The sequence below is a fragment of the Teleopsis dalmanni genome, chromosome 1 (genome assembly GCF_002237135.1).
Source record: "Teleopsis dalmanni isolate 2A chromosome 1, ASM223713v2, whole genome shotgun sequence".
In the NCBI taxonomy this organism is placed as follows: Eukaryota; Metazoa; Arthropoda; class Insecta; order Diptera; family Diopsidae; genus Teleopsis; species Teleopsis dalmanni.
Window position 1 is genome coordinate 38,581,557 of NC_051846.1, and position 15,303 is coordinate 38,596,859.

Below are 15,303 nucleotides of genomic sequence, written 5' to 3' on the forward strand. Positions count from 1 at the left end.
TATATAAATTAATAATTAATAATTAATATCATATATATCATATATATCATATATATCATAAATTTAATAATTAAAAAAAACATAAATTTAGGCATAATCTATTTACAGATAAAATAATATTAATTGCATACAAATTGTACGCACACACATTACTTACAATTTTGCACAACTATATTCAATGCACCAACAAAGAAATAATGCGTACACATTCCCTTAAAAAAAAAACAAAAAGAAGAAATCCATATACATTTGCTAATAGCAAAACACAAGCAGCTAACGCATAAGCAAGCAAGTTGCATATATTCCAAATGCATAATAGTCAAAAATGTAAAATTGACTATTAGCAAGCAATCAAAATGAAACCAGTTTACGTTTTTTGCTGTTGCTAATGCATATTTTTATTTCATTTTCATATGCAATGCGTTAGCAATTAGTCGTTTGACAAAAATCGACTGGTTAATATTTATGCATTAGTCAAAATATGGTTGCTTTTGCTAATTTTCAGCAAGCAATTCAAACCCTGACGAAAATATGTTGTTATGGAAAATTTTGACTCAATGTTTTCGGTTCAAAAATAATACAGTCGTATTAATGCTTTTTTGCATCAGTGTTTTTTTTCCTCCAAAAGCAAACATTTACCACAATACAAAATTTTATTTTAATCAGTGTTCTAAAAATAAAGTTAGCTGTTTGAGGGAAAGAAGTCTAACTTATAAGTTAAAGATTGAAGCTGTTATTTTATGATAATAAAAAGCTCGTAAAAGTAATTATTTCGACACTTCGATATAGAAGGCACCATCTAGATCGAACATTTTTCTAGCAGTTTATTACACACTGTACCTTCTGCTCAAAAAGGATTTTGTTGTTTGTCAACTACTCCTGAAGTAATAGACGTTTTTCAATAACAGAATAATAGACCTTTCTTGACATATGGTTGTTTATAGCAGCTGTTAATGTAAGACTACCTCAAGTACATTTAGCGATTTTTACTATGGAAAATTCTTGTTGTACGCGATTTTTTGACCAAACACGGCACCACTGTCATCACTCAGGCATCATATTCGCCAGATCTAGATCCATGCGACCTTTTCCTGTTCCCGAACTCAAATTGCTCCTTTGTGGTAAGCGTTTTAAGTCGATTGAAGCGGTAAAAGAGAATTCCCCGAATGATTTAAGTGTATGAAGTGTATGAAAAATTGGGTTAAGCGTTGGCATACGTGTATCGCTTCAGAAGGAGCATATTTTGAAGGAGATAAAATAAATTTGGAATAAAATTAAATTTGTTTGTTTTATTTACAAAATCCGGGTACTTTTTAAGCTGGAGGTATACTCGTGTATGTCTACGCATAAGATTATTTTAAAATATCGCAAAAGAAATTTTTTTCCTCAAACATATTATCTGTTAGTTTTGACCAGTTGTGATAATATTAACAATTAAGCACAAATGATCAACTGTGAGCGCAATGCTCCGCTTCATTAGGAGACGGTACCCTGTTTATTTCCAATTCTAGTTCTTTAACAAATCAGGCAAATTTCAAACATCAGATTTGTTGAAATTGATATTAACAAACTCTAGAAGTTTTAAAACTGCAAGGATTAAATTTAACCGTACTTAAAACCATATAATCAGTTGGTAGCGAGTGTGTGCTAACAAAATGTCAGAAGATTTAAAGGAAAGGATCAAATATTTAGAAAATATATAATATTTTAAATTTATTTTTCGACCTATTTATTAAAATGATTTTTTATATATTTTTAATCAGCTTGTAGATCCCTTCTTGTTAAATAATTAAGCGTTTAATATTTTTTATTATAGTCAATTTTCGACTCTCCTTAAGAGTCATCATCAGGCTTACGATACGTCCTCCTCTTTGTTCTATCGTCTATATTGTACAGTACGTAATCTTGATGATGACTCTCAAGGAGAGTCGAAATATAGAATATAATAAAATATATTAAACGTTTAAATATTTAGAAAATTTTTAAATAGTCAAAAAGATATTTGGAAATTAAACAGGATGTACTCTTGTTGTGTTCGTGTCCAAAATCATTTTAAATAACAAATACTAGAGCATTTCCTCATCTCTTCAATTTTGTTATTTCATATCTCATGAGAAACACAACATATATTATGAATGAATAATAACCCTAAATTAGATTACTATATTATAAAAATATAAAAATATATCTCACAGTTCTCTAGACATAATATTTATTGAAATATTTTTACTCACACTTTTTGGCTTTTACTGATGCTTCTATTTGCCTCTATTAACGTTAAAATTTTTTAATCAAATTGTGCAAAATAGACACATAAACATGCCACGGTCGCTGCTTCTCAACCAAAAACTAACAACAACAATAAACTCAGATGCAAATATGCAGTCGCTATATGGCCACACAGCCACAAACACGCCGCACACAAACACAATTGGTGTTCATTTTCGCGTTTATTATTATATTATTTCACAGCCTCTGTGTATGTCACGTACCCTGCACGTCCCCAATGTGTGCGTGACTCGGCATATGTGCAAATATGTGCAAATATGAGCTTCGCTGTGTTTATTTGAAAACTGAAATTTGTGGCTTTTTGCTTGAGGAGTTGCCTGTAAGCTTGCTTAGCGGAAAATTTCTATTTGCACACATCACAGCTTCGCATATATTACTACCACATGCGAGCACTTAGAGACACTCAGCCCTGCACACACACACACACACACACACGCAACACACACAGTTGCGTATGTGTGCAAAAATTGTTGCTCGAATAAGTTTTTGCACTTTTGCATATCGGATATGAAAATAATTGTAAATGGCGGTGAGAATTACAAAACAAGTTTTTGAAAGTAGCAAAGGTGTTGTTGCCAGTTGAGTTTTTAACCCATAAATGCTTTTGTAGTAAATATCGTTATGCTTTGTCTGCTTGCAAAACTGCAAATTGTGTAATTTTTGCTTAAAAACATTTTAAAAGAATTAGAAAAATCCATCGAAAAGGATATTAAAAGTGTATAAAACGTAATTAAAAGAGATTTAAGGGTTATGAATCAAGCAAAATAAGAGTATTTTCGATTTTTATTTTAATTAGTATATAAATAATTATGAAAAGAGTTCCTACTACTAACAGGTAGGTGGGTAGTTTGAAGTAGCGGCGTTGTTTCCAAATACTCCACTTAATCTGAAATGATGGCCCCTTATGGCACCATAGGAATAGCATTGGTACATAAAGAGAACTAAATTAGTACACAACCAACGCCGAAAATGGTAACGACTCCCTTATTACTTAAAGAAAAACCAACCTGACAGTTCTATAAACTTGACCAGATCCCTAACATTACAGGTTGACAGCTGAATCAGATCGGTGAGAAAAGGGGATTCGAAAATTTTTAATCTTCTTCTAACTAAAGAAGGACACTGACATATAAAATGGAGCACGGTCTTCTCCCTATCCTCAGAAACAGAATCTCGAGAAAAATCATTATAGGGTAGACCCAGTCTCATATCATACCTTCCTATTTCACAGTGTCCCGTCAGCACATATACCAGGGTCCTGAACATGTTCCGCCTTAGTTGAAATAGCTGACTAGTTCGTTTCTTATCCAAATTGGAGCAAGACAACCTAGATATCTGACAATGAGGTTCATCAGCCATAAGGTTCACTGCCTGCAACCAAAGATGAAAATTGATTTAAGAACATTTTTTACGACAAGCAAATAGGAATGGTTCTCTTACTTTTTCAGCAGCTACGTCAAAAGACACATGAATCGTATGTAAAACCTCCGACTTAGTACATAGAAGTAAATCGGAAGTATTTAGACTAACATCTATACTAACACAAGACTGAACTATAGATCAGCATGAAGCTAGGCTAGGCATACATGACTATATTAGACTTTGAAGAGAAGACACAGGAGTACCTGTCATATTAATACTCAAGGTTTACCAGTATCAAACTTAAACACCCCATTCTTTATCATATTCGGTGACACTTCCAATATTAGTATTGGTTCTTATATACCCATTAGCGTGGTTTGGAAAATAAAAAATTTTTTAACAGTTAGTACATATATAATTAATATGGTTTCACTTTTATTGTTTAGTTTAAAGTTCAAATAAGCCACATATTTTTCCCGGCTTTTTTCATATTTAAAAGCAACGGCAGTTGCAAATTGTAATTGAAAATAGATGCAGTGCGAAACGGTTCAAAGTCGACAGGATTCAAATTATACCACTTGTGACCAAGAAATTATATATGAACAATTAAAACAACAGGTTTTTTAAAATTATTAAGGATAGATATATAAAGATCTTTGAAATAGCTCTATGGTTAGCCAACGAATTTACTTGTTTGAAATATTTTATTTGGATTTTAAAACTTTCTTATTATTACCAACAATTTATACTCAAAATAGATATTCTGTTATTGCACATAAGCCCTATGTTAGTTTAAATATGAGTTATTGGATATATAGTTCATGTCCTTAAAGTCCATCCACACACCATTAGTAATCTTAAAAAACTTCAATTCCAAACTAATCTATACTTTCGAAATTATAGCGAATTTTAGTATGTAAGTCTCTCCAATTGGTACTTTGGAATGAAATATTGAATATTTAATACAAACTCATATTATAATTTTTTTACTTTCAGGCAATCGTTTAAGAAACTCTCGTTCCTTATTAAAACATTCATTACACACAATATTTCTACATGTCTTTATAAAGAAGAAGTATTGGTTTTGGATATTGCTAAGTTTTTTGAAATAATTAAGAATTTGAATATATAGATTAATTCGAATTTTTTCTAATTTTTAGTATCAACAAGTATTATTTATCCTCCGTAGCCACCTTAAAAGCTCTTATCAAGCTATTGTATGTCAAACTTATTACGGCAATATAAGGAAGCACTAAATTGAACTTCGACCAGTTCAAGAATTCACTTGATTGAAAATTCACAAATAAAGGTGCACTTTATTAACTTTTCTATTAGAAGAAGAATTCTTAACAGGGGGCAATAAAAAATATTAATTGAAAGGTCTTAAAAATATTAAAGGTTTAAATCTTAAATAATAACATATATACTACTGCTATAAATAATTACTGTGCATGAAAGACATAGGAAAGTAAGTTTTGAAATAGATTTCATTATATTAACATTAATATCAAATGTAATAATGACTATCTCATAACTCATAGTATCCTTTTATAGAAATTTCAGATGTAACGGACTTATACTCCGAGCAATTAAAATAATAAATAACAAATAATTTTTGTTTCCGATTGTAGCAGTAATATTACTGCTTTTAACAAACTTAACTGAGCAATAAACCTGATACGCTTTTCATCATTTAATTAAGACCACAAACGAAATGCAATTTTCCGTTTGTTGCACTACAAATGTAAATAAATCTGAAATAACATTTAATAATAGAAATCCCAGTTTCATTTTGCAACTTCAATAGCATAAGCGGCAGCTAAGAAAAGTTATTGCTTCCACACAATTGGGTGCTTCCGGTTGATGTAAGATGCCAGAGCAGTATGCAAGTCAATGCAGTTTCAAGCCAAGAGCAGCTAAAATTACAAGTGCAACAACATCAGCTGCTATAGCAGCAATAACAGCAGCAACAGCAGCAATAATAAGAACAACAATAGCAGCAGCAATATTGCAGTCCATTTATCTGGCAATGAACTGTTCTGGTCTCATTAAGTTGCGTTCACTATAGCCAAGAAAGTGTTGATATTGTAAAAATGATGCTTTGATAAACAACAACAGAAACTACTGAGCAGAGTTAAACAACAGATCCCAAACGCACCCAAACAAGCAAACATGGCCACTCTTAGCAGTTTTTAAAATTTATTAAATTTTTTGTTTATCCACTGCCAGTGTTGAGCAACAGTCCAATGTCGCTGAAGCAGCAAGATTCCAGCCCGATGGAGTAGCCAGCAAACAGAGCCAATCACACAAGCGGAAACTGTACGTATACCGTGGAAACGATAAATTTCATTTAAAGCAACTAATCAAACACTTGGCAGCAATTGAAACGTTTCATTTTGGAATTGTGCACTGGAATATGGTGTAGCATAACCAAGAAGTGCAAAAGGGAGTGCTCTGTAATTACAAAAAATAAAAAAATAGTAAATTATATAAGAAAGGTATGTGTAATTATACCAAAAAGAAAAAAAAAATATATATATATATATATATATGAAAAGACTTTCTAGTGGCACTTAGAAAGTATTTACACAATCACAAGCACGCGTCGCCATGTTTGAGTACACACTATTCCCCAGTCCTTTGGCATAGGATGACATTCCCACCAAGTCACATTGCAACAAAATTACAAAATCACAGTGGTTAGCTTAGCTGGTTGATTTGGTTTGGTGAGTAGTTGGTTCAGTTGTTTGGTTGCTTTTGCCATTGAATGGTTAGCATCGAAAATGCATCATTAAATGATCAACGGAAATGCTTTTGTTGCTACTTTAAATGACCGAGTACTCTTGCCTTCATTGAGCAACACACACTCCAACTACTTGCAAGTACTGAGTAGCCACTCATATGGATGCAAGCTTTCATGAAGTGGATAACGAAGCCGCACATATGTGACCACAATCAAATGACGCCGCATGAGGTCAGCTCTACTGGGATTGAAGTTCATTATTTTTGCTACCTGATTCCTTTATAAATTCGAATAAAAATAATAAACTAAGTATATAATTTACTAAAATTAAAATTTCACATTTTGCTTTGTCAGCAAATGAAATGAAGAGTTCAGTTAAGGTTATTAAGGTACTCCAGGATAATACTACTACTTTTTCAAGACATTCTTTATTTAATTTCTTTTTACTTTATTTATAAAAATATAATTGCATAGTTTGCCTTGAAATAAAATACAAATATATTAAAAAATTTATTTCTTTGTAAAAAATGTAAGCATTTAATACCATAGAAATTGAAACGTTTTAAGTAATTGAGTTAAACAAAATTTGAGATTATAACTCTTCTCTTAATATCATACAAAGTGTTAAAGAAGAAGGATGTTTCCTTATATTTAAAGGTTACAAAAAATTTATGTGAAGAGCGATACATACGATTCTTAATTCATTTACAGAACTATTGTCTGCTATTCAGTTAGTTGTGGTGGAAGGAGGACGAGTCCCTCTCTCTGAAAAAGCCGTTTTGAATTCACAAAAACCTCATAATAGTGGGTAGTAGAGAGAAGGACACACTAGAGCCAGCCAGAGGCATTTATAAAGAGAAGAATCTGGTCAACTTTTCCACGAAAGGCTTTTTCCGAAAAATTCACTAATTCTTTTCATATCTTCAAAAATCAAAGCACGTAAGTATATGTTTACATATTTGTATATCATATTAAAAAAACCGATAGGAAATAATTTTAAATATCGCGTTGCTAATATTAAATTAAATTATTTTAAATTAACTTAATATATAATATGACATTGCGTTTTGTGATTTTTATTAAATAATTTTTGTCGTTGTTCTCCCCTTCTCTTGCCAAAAGACTACACTAAGCAATAAGTTTTATAGTTAGGTTCAAATCTGTAATTATTTTTCTACTAGCCAACTGGGTCTCTAACAGTAACGGGCTAAGTTTCAAAAATGGGGTTCTATTTATTCCGCTGCTTCACTCACAATGCTTTTTTTTCTCAATGGTTAAAAATGAGAATCTGTTAATATCAATTTAATAATATATATACTGTTACGTATATACATTTATTTTTGTATATACAAACAGTATATACTTCTATACTTGAATTTAATATATATATGTGGTACAACTCCACTAATCCTCAATTTCACCTTATGTATTTGTTTTTTCCGAAATGTTCTTCCCGTTCTGTTTTGTTTTATTTATTGGCAAAGAAATGAATTTCGAAAAGTTCAGGAAAACTTCCAATGAAAAATGTTTAAGTTGTAGTATTATTTAAAATATATCTTAACAAACCCTCATACAGCGAGATATAGGGGAGAAAGCAGCCAAACGTGACAATAAGAAGACGAAAAATTGTTAAGACAGAAACAACAGAAAGACTATAGACACAAAAAATTGAGAAAAAAGACAAAGAAGAGCACAAGAGAGAAAGATAAATGAGAGGGAGAGACAAGTGAAAGAGAGAGAGAGAGACAAGTGAGAGAGAGACACAAGTCAGAAGTAAGGGCAGACAAAAGAAAAAGAAAGAAATAAGTGAGAAACAAGGAGAAACAAAAGAGAAAGAGAGAGACAAGTGAGAAGCAAGGGAAGACAAAACAAAAACAAAAAAAAGAAAAGAGAGAGGGAAACAAAAGATGGATTAAAGATAGACAACAGACATACTTGATGAGATGGTGGAACGAAGTGAAAAGGAAGAAGAAAAACAACAAAATTTACATTCTGCATAATTTTCTTTCAGACGTGTCGGTTGTATTGTCTTGATCCTCGAGGATTTGCCTGCAATAACTTACAATCTCTTACGTTGGTAACCACTTTTATTAATCGCTTATTACTTCCTGATAAATTTTTAGTTAGGTTGGTGAAGTCAAATATTTACTAATTATAGAAGAATACTTTAAAGATCCGCACACCTATCACAGACAATAAAATTACTGTATATTGTATATTGTCTACCTAGTGCTGGACTCGATAACCATCAATTATTGAAAAGTATAGATCAATATCCCTTTTATACTGTTTTACGCTTTCGATTCATAAGTTTTTATGGATTTTACTATTAATGCTATCGACTTTTTTTAATTTACTCAATACAATGTTAAGAAAGCTGATAAAGACGATCCTTGAAGGACGCTTTAATATTTCTTTCAAACGACCATTGTTTATCGAAGCGAACTTTAAATTGCCTGTTGTTTCGCTATGTAAACTAATGAAATAAAAAGTTGAGTTAAGACTACAAAGGGCACCCAGAAAAAGCTTTTTCTTCTCTTCTTGATTCTTCTTCTTGAATTAGTGCTATTACGCACTTTTACTCTATAATAGCTGGGGGGCTTACCCCACACTAGGCTTTTTCTGAAAATATGTTTAATTTGTTTTCCATTTATTTAACGTAGTTGCTTTGAAATAAAATTAAGTTATTACAAAAAACTTACTTATTTATAAAAAAAATATAAACATTCAATGCGATTGAAAAAGTTTCATTAACTATGGTAAACTAAATAAAATTAAAGGTGAAAAATCTTAATCTATTTTTTTATAATACATTGTTTATAAAGGTTTTTCTCTGTTATTAAAGATAGCAAAGTGTTTGTTTGAAGAAGTCAGATTTGATATCTGTTACAATACATATTCTAGAATTCTTTTTCCTAAGAAATCTACCAGATCGTCTCTGGTCTTCAAAATTGGAACACGTAAGTATATATTTCAATTTTGTGTGTTAAGATCACATAAGTATTCTTATACATATCCGTATTTATATTTATATGTTAGTATGCCAAAATATGTTAGTAAGCATTTCTTATCTCTTATCTCCTTCAAAATTGTACGGTGTCTGTAGTTAGCTGCTTTCCACATCTTAGACTTCCAAAACCTGATAGCACTTTTGGCAGCACTTAAATGATCAACTAAATAAAATTTAATTTAATTTAATTTAATTGATATTATTTACTATATTTTGGTCTTTTTACACAGAAAGACTTTCTCGTCATTCTTCTGTTCAGACGATAGAAAATTAATAATTACACTTTTTTAATCCCCACAAAAATGCCTTATAACTCTCTTATAAACTTGATATTAATACTTTGCTGTTAACACAACTGTGTAGTTTGCCTTAAAATAAAATACAAATGTTTTATATAATTAATTTTTAGAAGCAAAATAAAATTCTTAAATACGAAAAAAAGAAGAAATTGAAAGATTTCAAGATTGGAATTAGACAAAATTAAAGGTAAAAATTCACCACCTTAGGTATAACAGACTCATATAATGTATTAATCTTTTTCATTCTTTATAAAAGTTGCAGAATAGTTAATTTGAGAATCCCATTGCAAACCAGCAAATAAGTAGACTTCCTATCATACTTTGTGACGCTTTTTGGCTAACGGCGCTTCGGACTATAATATTAATAATATTATATTAATAAGATTAATATTAATATTTAATATTGACTTTCATTTAATAAAGTAATAAAGTACATTCTACTTCATAGATATTCTTCTGGTAATTCTTCCAAATACTCGAAAAGTGTTTAAAAGGTTTTTCTCAAAATGGGTGATAATAACAATGAAGATATCTGTATGATATGTTTGGAAATTAAAACAAATCCAAAGACGTTGAGATGCAAGCATTCGTTTTGTCATGGATGCATTACACAACTAACAATGCATTCGAGGTTCTACTTGCATGGCCCAAAGTGTCCACTCTGTAGATCCACATTAGAGGTACTTAAAAATTTTAAAATTATGTTAATAATAAAACAAATTTTCGATTGTTCTTAGGATAAGCCTCAACAATCTGCTGCTGGAGGATCGAACAGACACTCAGTGAATATTTATTTATTAATATAAGAAATAATTTTTAATATATTTCTATAGGGCCTCTTAACTAACTTAAGAGAAGTAAATGCAAGAGTAAGGAATAGTGAAATTTGTGTAGAACGAGCGATCAGAGAACTACGTCGTGTCTGGTATGACTTAAGTAGTGACAGTGATGAAGATGATATAAATACTAAAATGCCACGATGTAGATCTGTTGATGTAACTACACATGCAACAAGTCATGGAAGATCATGCTCAACAGCACAACTTCAAAATATTCAACAGGAAAGAGAGATCGATTCGAGTATAAACAATGACTCCACATCTGCTAATCAGCTTGAAGATCTGAATAATTTGGTTGAAAATGTGCATATAGGTGATGATGCTATAAAAACCACTGGAAATGTTACTGAAACCTCAGATGAGCTGCTTAAACAGATTGTCCAAGGTATAACAGCACAAGGAACCAGTCACAGGGGATCACTTTCAACACCACAACTTAATAATGATGAGCAGCAATCAGAGATTGGCATGAGTTTTAATAGTGGTAACCATATAATTGATGGCACCATAGATAGCACTGCTTATACTATCAGAGGTTCAGATGTGGCACATGATTTTCAATCAATTGACAACGAAAATTTTCACTTAAACAATGATACCTTAAATAGTGTAGAGCCTGAAGTAGAATTTATTACTGATGTTAGTGCAAATGAGGAACTCGATGAAGTTCAAGTTGTTAATGCAAATGGAGAACTCGATGAAGTTCAAGTTGTTAATGCAAATGCAGTGCTCGAAGTAGAATTTATTACTGATGTTAATGCCGATGGGGAACTCGATGAAGTTCAAGTTGTTAATGCAAATGGGGAACTCGATGAAGTTCAAGTCGTTAATGCATATGAGGAACTTAATGAAACTAGTTCAACTAACAATGAAGAGAAGATTTAAAAAAATTTTACTAAGAATTTATTTTAATACAAATTTTTGATTCTCTCTACCCCAATTTCAAAATTTTCAAACCATTCAAAAACCTTTTATTTCAATATGATGAAAATTATAGGGTTTTACTAATTTAAGCCCCATAATTCCAATATTACTGTACCAACTTTATTTGGAACAAAAATTCAAAAAATGTAATTCAACAAAAGTTTTTGCAAATAACTATATTTTTTTCACAAAGAATTTTATTGGACTGAAGAATGAACGAAAGGACTTTCATCAGGTTAAATAAAATTTGAATTCAATGAGATGAGAACGAATTTAAATTCTTAGCGTCCAAATCAAAAAATTGCAGTGTGTTTATCTTTTATTGTAACACTTTAATCTTTTTAATAAATACAATTTTGTTTCCTTTCTTTTTAAAACATTTTTTTTGATTTTTTTTTGTATATATCTGAACATACTTCAGTTAGATTTATAATTCCTTAAAATTATATCATTTCAATTTAGCACAACTTGAATAAAGAAATGATATTGTGTTAAACAGAAATTTGTCTTTTTCTTTTAGTCTATTTAAAGAATAGACAGATTTGTAGGGAAAAAGAGAATTAACAGAAGATACCTACATACTCAGTTAGACGACGGGTCCCCTTTAATTCAACTTCTTGGAAGCAAGTATGAGCACACTTGGTGTTTACTAATAGGCAGCTTGTCAGGTAATCTTATCAAAAGTAAGATAAATATTTTTTATTCTCAATTTTTAATTTTAATTGCATATAAACCATTTACTATAAAAACGAAAGATCCTGCTTTATAAAAGGCTTTTTTTAAACAAAAAAAAAATATTTCCTGTTAACTCAAATTTCTAAGAACAAACTGTCACATCAACAATTTGCTTAGTAATTGTGTAGTGTCAGTAATTTTCCAAACGAATCCGTCACTAATTGTTCGGATAAATTTTATTAATGAAAGAAATATTTTTTCTTCACTATTTTTCTGACAACATAATATAAATGCATAATTAGGAACATATATACTCACATAATGTGAAAAAAGACTGTTTGCCATATAATCACACACATGCCAAAAAGACAGATACTTAATAAAAATATTGAAGTAGAAAATTGCAATTTATATTAATTCAATCGAAAACAATGAAAAAAAAACACGAACGTCACTCGCAGTCATTCCATCATTAGTTTTTGCCAGTAAGGACATGCCAGTGACTTTACGCTGATACTACTAAGTGGCTTAAGCAATGAAAGTGCACACAAGCATATGCTTTTATTATCGTTTGACATACCTATACACATCTACCAATAGATAAAGCTGACATAGTAACTATATTTCACATATATAAATACAACAAGTATATCACATTTGAGAGATAATTAAGTGACAATTGTCATGTCACATTAACATTAGCAGCGAATAAATCATACAACAACCACAATTTCATCGTTTGTCAAAATGTCAATTAATTTTGTGCATGTCTTATGTACTTTTCCCCACCGCTTCTTTTCCACACGCCCCTCTCAGACCCCTCAGACCACTCAGCCCTCTCAGCATACTATGTTCACTTGTTAGCTTAACTACTGTATAGTTATTTTGTGTGGTTGGTTATCACATTAAATGTTAGTTAATTTTGTTTTAAGCTCGTACATTCACTTTAAAGTGTGTACAACATTGCGTATGAGTGTCATTAATTCACAGGAACAACTGTTTAAATATTCAAACACACACGACCAAAACGTTTGATGTCATGCATACATGTATACAAGCATATTTGCCTGCCTGCCCGTTTGTGTATTTGTGAGCACATTTGATTAGATAAATGCTCCTCTGTGTTAAGACATTTTAATGTACAACTTTTGTTTATAATTTCATGCAAGGACATTAAGCATATGTGCTCTATATGTACAGAAGTATGTGTGTGTATCTGTGTGAAGGAAGCAGTGTAGAGAAGTGAGCTATTAATTTTTAATAATTAAATATCCTTAAGCGTTTATTTTAATTTTTTATTGAAATAATTGATATTTACAGCACTGTAGGGTTAAGTAAAGTGCTGAGCGAAATGAAAATTCTTAAATATTGTATAAATATTTACTAAATTATTAAGTCTCATTAATAATTCATAAGCGAGTATAAAATTTATTAAAAAATAAAAATATGAGTTATATTGAAAGCTTAAAAAGTTTAGAAATAATTGATGAATTGTATTGTCTTAGTAATTTTACTAAATTATATATATAATATTGGAAATTTTATTTATTAAATTTGTATACTGTAGATACAGAAGAATTTATATTAAATTAAGCAGGAGCATTTTGTAAAACAGACTTATAAAATTTTGTTAAATATATGTTCAAACAAAATAACAAAAATTTTTTTTCAATATTTATAAAATATTCAAATTTTATCCCCAAAAATATTAAAAAAAAATATATATTATATTTGAAAAAAATTTTTTTTATTTAGACTTATATTTGAAGAAATATACACTAACTTTCATAATAACTTTTATTATTATTAAGAGAGCTGGAAAGAGCCACGTAAATAAACATTATAAATACCAAAAATATTAAAAGATAAATTTCTAAATATATATATTTATGTATATTTATATAATTTTGTTAAATATTGTTTTTCAATATGTACAATAAATTCAAAATTTATCTCCGAAAAAACTAAAAAATATATTCATATACATATTCGAAGAAAATTTTTTTCTTTATATATTTTAAGAAATATACAGTAACTTTAATGATAGCTTTTGTTATTATTAAGAGAGATGGAAAGAACCATATAACTAAACTTTATAAATATCAACAATATAATAAGGTAAATTTCTAAATATTCTTGTTGACGAATCAACAAAAAATTAAGAATCAGGTCATAAGTTAATCGCTCGCACCTACTGCTTAATTCGCACCTACTTCGTGCGAATTAAATAATAAATTAATTTAAGTAATTATTGTATATCTTGCACTATAAAATTAATTATGATTGCATTTTATTTCGTATAAAACACGAAGAAATTTTAAATAAAATCAGTTATTGACTTACGATCAATGCCTCATCAATTATATATTATTTCCCCCCACCAGTGGTAAGGAATGTTATATATTGTTATACTGAATATCATTGTTCAATTCTGTTAGATGGATATTCAGGGAGATACAACCACATAACTTAACATAACTTTTAAAATATCAATAATATAATGACGTACATTTCAAAAAATGATAAGCTTAACAATATCAGAATTCTATATTTTTGATTTCTTTTATTAGGAACAAAAAACGCGGTACATTAACATTACGAGTATAACTATTCAATGGACATGTTAAGCTTTAAGCACATTTGCAAGCCGGAAAAAAAACATTACACTGGTGAGAAAATTATTAATACTAGGACAAATGTCACTGACATTGTTAAAGTTATATATATAAAAGACAGGCATGTGACTTGAGCCTTGAGTTACAAGCTTGAGTATTACTTGATTGAAAATGCTTATACATTTATATTTTTCACTAATTTTTAAGTAAAACGCAACTAGATCTGCCAAATTTTGGTGCTGTTAGCTAATATTTTTTTCATTCCAGTTATTTTTGTGCTGTCAGCTTGAATTGTACCAAATGTCTGTTACTGTTAGAGCCATGTTATACAGACATTCTTTGTCACAGCCGATATGAAATTGTTTTTGTTTTTAAAAACATGGCTTTCTCTCCATCTTTACTTTGATCATATTTACATTGTTGCTTAGTAAAAAATCTAGAAGTTGCACATTTTCGAACTAAATATATAATTAGATATAAGCTGTGATGTCTATAGACAGGTATTATCTTTTAAATTTGTTCCCAACCTAAAAGTAATGAAATAGTA

General features: G+C 29.9%; 1 protein-coding gene across 1 annotated transcript; it reads left to right on the forward strand.

Moving 5' to 3' along the window:
• Positions 1-9,151: 9,151 nt before the first annotated feature.
• Positions 9,152-11,796, forward strand: LOC119673490. Its single transcript, XM_038084780.1, has 5 exons — positions 9,152-9,174; positions 9,240-9,354; positions 10,152-10,383; positions 10,441-10,485; positions 10,537-11,796. Exons 3-5 carry the CDS (start codon positions 10,210-10,212, stop codon positions 11,425-11,427), a joined length of 1,110 nt encoding a protein of 369 aa, XP_037940708.1. The 5' UTR covers positions 9,152-9,174; positions 9,240-9,354; positions 10,152-10,209; the 3' UTR covers positions 11,428-11,796.
• Positions 11,797-15,303: the final 3,507 nt, after the last annotated feature.